Below are 7180 nucleotides of genomic sequence, written 5' to 3'. Positions count from 1 at the left end.
GCCACAATGCTCACCCTCCTTCCACCCACACTCACAGCAGTACCTGGCCGTTTCACTTTCCATTCCTTATTTTGAGTTCAGTAACTCATTAAATTAATGTCATATAATGTACTTTGCAAGATAGAGACTAGTGCTGACTAGTCAAGAATATTACACAAACTCTGGCCAACCTGGAGCTAAAGCTATCAACTGGCAGGCTGACGCCAGAACGCTCACTGACCTGTTATATGATGCCAAACAGGACAGATAATAGCTGAGTTCTTCCTACCTTTCTCTTAAGAGAAGCACTTGTTTCACTTTTTCTCCTCTATTTGGCTACTGATTTACCTTTTTTTTTAATTTGTAAGGAAGAGTATATTAAGCATCCAAGGATTATTTTGGCTAGTATTTTAGTTTCCTTTATGAAATAAAACCCTTCACCAATTGCTTTATCAGATCTTCCTTGCCTTAAAATTAGTTTACTTGCACCACTGTTATCAACAGATCAAAATATCTGCTTTTCTTTTCACAGACAACACATTATTGTTTCTGTTAAAAAAAGAAAAAAAAAAAAGATAAACCCCTGACTTCATTTAATCAAAGCAAAGAGAGGCTGAACTATCATGTCAGTTTCTAAGCCATTTACCAGTACTGACTGCAAGTTTGAAGTGATTTCATGTTTTCTGACAATGGTCTCTTTGGAGGTCATAGAGTACAATTCTTAAAATCACTTTTATTTTCACATGTATCTTTACTGCAGTTTATTTGCACAGGCACAGAATTTTAGAAAGGAACCTGAATTTGATTAAATAACAAGGAAAAGAGAAAAAAAAACAGTAGTTGCCTTGACGAGTTCTGTGAGTGATTTACTGATTTCCTTTCTTACATTCTCAGTCCCACTTGGAAGTTTTCCTCCTCATATACCTGGACCCCTCACTGTCGATTGCTTCGTAGAGGTCCTTTTTATTCTCTGCTGTTGCATGCAAATAACCAAGGTAGGCCACACAGAGGCTAATTGCTATCAGTCCAAATGCCATCACAGGTTTGTTCTGACAAGAAAAAAAAATGTGGTAAATGTTTTTAGTCAAAACATTTTTCATAAAATGCAAATATTACATTTTTCTTTCTCAGCTTAGAAACTGAATAGTAAACTATTGTGACATCTGCAAAAATCATCACTGCCTTCTTGCAGACTGAATTTTCTGACAGCAAGAGGATTTCCCTTTGAAAAAGAAGATTCTTGCTGGAGACAGAACAGCATATTTCCTAGTACTCTGTATTTTGCTGGTTGGAAATGCTGATTCAGCAGAATGAACCAGACCAAACCAGTTACTGAAGGTCTCTACTAAACTTTTAACAGAATGCACTCTGGTCCTGCTTCATTACAATCCTCAAAACTACATTCTGTATTCTTATCACAAAATCCACTTTTATTATATTAAATCTATAATTATTATACGCACAAAATTTCGCTCACTGCTGAGTTCTGCAAATGCAAATAAAGGATGAGTATCATCAACTTAATTATAAAAGCAAGAAAAAGGAAAATCCAAAATTTCATACAGAGAAAGTTTGCATTCTATGATTTGTTCCCTTTTAAATATTAAAAACAACTCCTGTTGTTTTCATTATTTAATAATAAGTAATAATATTACTTAACCTGTCAAAATGGGTAATATACCTCTAAAAAATCTTCCTGAAAGCAACTTGTCTAGGTACAAACGATTCAGACAATATAACAGTGAAATAAAAGCTGCAATAAACAATGTAATGTTCTGTGCTCTCAGCAATGAAGAGTGGGAAAAAGTAAAAATATTTTCAGTTACATTTCCAAGTGGATTGCATAACAAGACATGGTTATATAACACACAGAAAATTGTAATGATTACTTTAAAGCAACTGTATCTCTTCAAGCATATTTAGTTTCTCTCAGAAGGACTGTCTTACAGGTTTAATGAAAAGCTCTGGGTTCACAGCCCGGAAAAGCATAGTTGTCTGAACACTCCTCAGTCCTGGTTTTCTCTCTTTGGGTGTTTCATTTTCATTTGGAGTTTTGGTGGAAGACATGTTACCTAATGTTGAATACTTCCTAGGAGTAGAAAGAAAAACAGGTGTAATTTATGTAAAAAACCCTGGAAAAACTGCATTCACTGAATGGAAATTCATACTCAGTTTGTCTTACAGCATCAATTTCAGCTGATTTAAATATAACTTCTCACCTCTGGTGTCACCTAACATTCCCAGCTTAAGCACATGGATTCTCAATCTTGTTAATTTTGTGCAATCTAAAATTAACTTTTGGAGATTCGCATCTTCATACAGCAAAACTAAATCTCCTGATAATGCGCTTAGGGCCTTTCACTTGCCTTTGGCTAATGCCTTACCTACCTGTGGACTAAATAGCATCAGTCTTCAGATCACTGGCTAAAAAGCCAATCCTAGGGAAAAAAAAAAAAAATTAAACTTCTACGTGAAGGACAGCCCAAGCACCACTGTAGTGCAGTCACTTTAGCCACCCACCCCAGCAGGTCTCACTTTTCCAAACACACTGGGAACATCGCAAATGCCTTGGGCTCAGACTGAAAGAGGAGAAATTTAATCTACTTAGAACACACAAGAAATTCTTTATTCTGGAGGTGGTGCGGCACTGGCAGAGGTTGCCCAGAGAAGCTGTGGGTGCCCCATCACTGGAAGTGTTCAGGGCCAGGCTGTGTGGGACTTATGAGCAACCCGGTCTTGTGAAAGGTGCCCCTGCCCTTGGCAGGGGCGCTGGAGCGAGATGATTTTTAAGGACCTTGCCAACCCAAACCATTCTATGGGCACCTGAGCAAAGGTGGAAAAACACACCCTTGGCTACCCCTGATTACTGAGGGGCAGAGGCGACACGATGCTGGGGATCCCCTGGGAAGGGGAGGGCCGCGCAAGGGCACTCGCACAGCCCCATCCCGGGCGGCGAGGGGCTCCTGGCGCCGCCACCGGGACGAAGCGGGCAGTTTGGCCCCAGTTTGGAAAAGCCCAGCGGGACTCCCGGGACACGGGGGACTCACTCCCGGGACACGGGGGACTCACCCCCGGGACACGGGGGACTCACCCCCGGGCCATCACCTCACGGCACACGGCGGGGGGAAACCCAAACCCCGCTCCCCGCCCCCCGCACTCACCGCTCGCAGCCGGCGGCGGCTCCCCGCGGGGCGGGGCTGCGCCTGCGCGCTGGCGCCCCCTGGCGGGCGGAGGCCGGCGGCGCGGGCCGGGGGCGAGCGGGCCCCGCCCCCATCCGTGTGGCGGCGCAGGGCCGGGAGCGCCGCGGCCGCGGCTCCCTGTCCGTGTCTCAGAGCCATCCAGGCTGGAAGAGACCTTGGAGGTAACCCAGTACGACCGTCCGCCCGACACTACCACTGTAACCCGTAAGCACTAAATCACCCAGCGCTAGATCCAGACGCCTCTTGGAACACCTGCAGGGATGGTGACTCCACCATTTCCCTGGGAAATATTTCAACGCCTGACCACCCTAAGAGTGAAAAATATTTTTCTAATGTCTAATCTGGACGTCCACTCTCTCAGTTCAAGGCAACTCCTTCTAGTCCAGTCACTGCAGGTACGGCGGAAGAGACCAACGGCAAAAACCTTTTTCCAGGGAGTTGTGGAGAGGGATAAAGGCCCCCTCAGCCTCCTCTTGAGAAGAAACAACCGCAGGTCCCTCAGCTGTTCTCATAAGACATGTTTTCTAGACCTTTCAAGAGCCTTCCTGCTGTTTGCTGGCCACACTCCAGCCCCTCGACGTGCTTTTTATAGTGAAGGGCACAGAAGAGAATGCAGCTTTCAGCAATAATAAGTGGGAGATGGGGGGAGGAGCTGCTGGATCAGACGGGCCCTTCAGCGCTGAGCTCCCAGCTCCATGCTCCTAGCGCCCGGGCATGGTCACGGCCAGCCCTGGCTTCATCCTCTCAGCAGCCTCCCCTCAGACTCTGACAGACACTGCTGGGGCCCCTTTTAGTTGTCTTGTCTCAAGGCTGAAACGGGCCCTGCTCCCTCAGCCTTTCATTGTAAGAGAGATGCTGAAGTCCCTTAACCATCTTTGTTTCCTTCCAGTGGAGCTGCTCCAGGAGCTCCATGTCTCTGTTGTACTGAGGAGCCCAGAACTGTCTGCTTGGTCCCAGGCGCTGGAAAGAGGAGGAGGTAATTCAGGTGGGGAAGGTCTCTGAGAGTACAGTCGCTGAGCAGAAAAATATGCTACCATTTAAGTCTCCGATTTCTGTTGTGTAGATCCAAACCCAAGATTTTGGGCATATGGAAACTCCTGGCTATGTAAATGCCTCTGTGTGGTGGTGTTTTCTTTCCTTTTATTTGTAAACAGTAAAATTAATAAAGTTGCTTGAAGTCCAGAGGAAACAAAGCCCATGTGGTTAGCCTCTGACTGCTCGTGTTTCCCTTTTTACCTTCACTGACTTCAATATGCCACCGGGCAGTCTCACTCACATTATAAAGTAGGGAAGAAATTTGAAATTTTGTAAAAAACAATACTTGGAGAGTATGGAGGGACAGAGATCAGTGCTCCCTTAGGTAACTGGCAGGCAGAACTGAGATCTGACGGATAGTACTACTGTTTCAGCAACACTGAGCTGCTGGATTAGCACATGTAGCTCTGGAATCACCAGTCCCAGCTCACACTTTTCTGTACCTGTTGGGTGAGTGGGAGGACTTTGGTGGAGTGTGTGGTTTTGCAGCCAGGGAGGCAGAGGGAAACAAACGCAAGTCTTGGCCAACACTGGCTGAACACAAGCTGGCAGTATCCCAGGTGGCCAAGAAAGCCAGTGGCATCCTGCCTTGGATCAGCAATGGTGTGGCCAGCAGGATCAGGGCAGTGATTGTTCCCCTGTGCTGGGCACTGGTGAGGCCACACCTCAAGTGCTGTGTCCAGTTCTGGGTCTTCTCACTACAAGAAAAACACTGAGGTGCTGGAGCGAGTCCAGAGAAGGGCAACAGAGCTGCTGAAGGGTCTGGAGCACAAGTCCCATGAGGAGACACTGAGGAAGCTGGGGTTTTTCAGCCTGAAAAAGAAGTGGCTCAGGGGGGGACCTTATTGTCCTGTACAACTACCTGAAAGGAGGTTATAGTGAGGTAAGGGTTGATCTCTTCTCCTAAGTAACAACTGACAAGAGGAAATGGTCTCATGTTGCACCAGGGAAGTTTAGATTGGACATGAGGAAAAATTTCTTCACTGAAAAGGTAGTCTGGCATTGGAACAAGCTGCCAGGAATGGCTCAAAAGACGTATGGATGTGGCACTTGTGGATACTGTTTAGTGCTGAAAACAGTGACTGTAGGTGTACAGTGGGACTTGATAATCTTAGAAGTCATTTCCAACCTTAATGATTCTATGACTCTGAAATGTAGAGGTATCCAGGCCCAGAGAGCTTCCTGTTCCATGTTTATCTTCTGCAGATCAAACTGCCCCATTTTTTTTTTCCTTTTCTTTTAAAGACAGCAGAGTAATAATAAATTGCAGGTTAACTTTTCATGTCTAAATCCAGATGGAGTGCCTAAATTTTTTTTCTTGTTGTGAGCATATATAATGAGGTGAGAAAAAGAATAGGGAAATAAGTTTAGATGTCAGGAGAGGATTGAGTGGTATGTCTGGGGTTTGTGTCAACAATTAATTCACAACAAACCATCTGCTAATCTGGTAGCTATTGTTTTGGTGGCATATGCCATGCAGCTGATTTTGTTTGGAAACTATTGAGTAGAAAATCTAGTGAAGCTGCTTTTGTTTGTTTTCATGTTTGTCTAATTGAAAGAAGCCAATGCCAGGTTTTTTGCTAGAGCTGTTTTTTGGGAAGGTAGCTTGGTTTTCCTGAGGGAAAAGGGGATTTTTTTTTTACTGTAATATAGGAGATGTTCTGTATACAGCTCCCAAGCAATTGTTTCCCCCACATTTTTTAAGCCAAAAGAATTACATCAACAAAGTGCACTCACTTCTTGGCCCATGCACCCCTTCACAGCAGTTACACTGTCCATGCAGATAAAACTTCTGATCCAAAGTCAGCCAAGGTCATGATAGTTTTTTCCAGATTGTGATAGGATGGGTTTATGGCAGAACACATCTGCAATATATTGGTGGCAAGGATTGTTAGGTTGCTGCTAGTTCTCTAGCAGTTCCCATCTTTCTTATAAAGGACAGGTAAGTCCCAGGAATCACTGACAGGGGAAGATCCTACACTGTACAAAGAACACCCTAGGCTGAAGAGAAAATATTCTCCGTAGGAAGAGCTGCGGGATAAGGCTTTGTGTGTAAAAAGAGAAGCAGAGAGGGATGTAGAAATGGGTTTAGGCTTTGATGTGAATGCTGGTACTTGGCATGTGTTAAGCATGTGCCAACTAACCAGATTAGCTGTGCAGTGATGAAAAGCTTGGACTGCTTACTGTTTCTAGTTTTGCTTTATGACTGTGGGAAAGTGGTGTATTTTATCTTTAATGTGAATATTATGTTGCTATCATCTGACCCAACAGGATGTTGAAACATTCAATCTATTAAGGCTTATGAAGTCGGTTGGCATATTTTACAGGAGAGACTCTATAAAGTGTAGAATAGTAAACATCTGTGGTGTTTCTGAGTCACCCATCCTCTTAACATCCGAGTATCTCTCCTGAAAAGAAATCACATAAAACCCCCTTCCTTTTCTAAACCTGAGGCTGCTACTGAGATTTATTTTCCTTTCAACTAAATTCCTTTGGGATTCTGCATTCAGTATTGTGCTTTGTGCCACAGCCATTCACAGCGTAGCAGCAATTTCTGCTTTTCTTGAGACTCACATGCCCTTACCATTTGAGCTGCAGAGGATGCTCTGTAGAGAGCAGAGCAGAGCCGGTGCCGTGCCCCGCAGACATGGTTAGCATGCGACAGCCGGGCGGGAGCGGTCCGGGAGCAGCGCCGTGCTTCTGCCGTGGCTGACTGACCTCACAGCTCCTGCTTATTACAAGTACTGCACAAGAACAGAGCTTCACATTGTCTTCAGAATAAAGATAGGGTGCCTCAAGCTACTGATAAGCTTATCCTTGCTTTAGAGACACAGTTACAGAGATGTGGGCAAAAAAAATCTTTTTTGCATCTACACTGGGATTTCAGCACTGGTGTGACTTGTAGTGAGAGGGGCAAGTACCATCACATGTTTGTTAGACTTTTGATATGTGAACGTGAAATTCAC

General features: G+C 44.6%; 1 protein-coding gene across 1 annotated transcript; it reads right to left on the bottom strand.

Annotated features, from left to right (window-relative positions):
- Positions 1–595: 595 nt before the first annotated feature.
- SMIM8 (small integral membrane protein 8) lies at positions 596–3166 on the bottom strand. The gene is made up of 4 exons (XM_066314317.1): positions 3141–3166; positions 2368–2417; positions 1927–2068; positions 596–1028 (listed from the first exon to the last, which is right to left on the bottom strand). Exons 3-4 carry the CDS (start codon positions 2044–2046, stop codon positions 870–872), a joined length of 279 nt encoding a protein of 92 aa, XP_066170414.1. The 5' UTR covers positions 2047–2068; positions 2368–2417; positions 3141–3166; the 3' UTR covers positions 596–869.
- Positions 3167–7180: the final 4014 nt, after the last annotated feature.

The sequence above is a fragment of the Sylvia atricapilla genome, chromosome 3 (genome assembly GCF_009819655.1).
Source record: "Sylvia atricapilla isolate bSylAtr1 chromosome 3, bSylAtr1.pri, whole genome shotgun sequence".
In the NCBI taxonomy this organism is placed as follows: Eukaryota; Metazoa; Chordata; class Aves; order Passeriformes; family Sylviidae; genus Sylvia; species Sylvia atricapilla.
This window is presented reverse-complemented; position numbering and strand designations above follow the sequence as displayed.

Excerpts from the sequence above, each read along its gene's own strand:
- SMIM8 (XM_066314317.1), bottom strand. The coding sequence starts at position 2,046 with ATGTCTTCCACCAAAACTCCAAATGAAAATGAAACACCCAAAGAGAGA. Across the intron at positions 1,029-1,926 it reads CAGAGCTTTTCATTAAACCT|AACAAACCTGTGATGGCATT; the intron begins GTAAGACAGTCC and ends TTTTCTTGTCAG.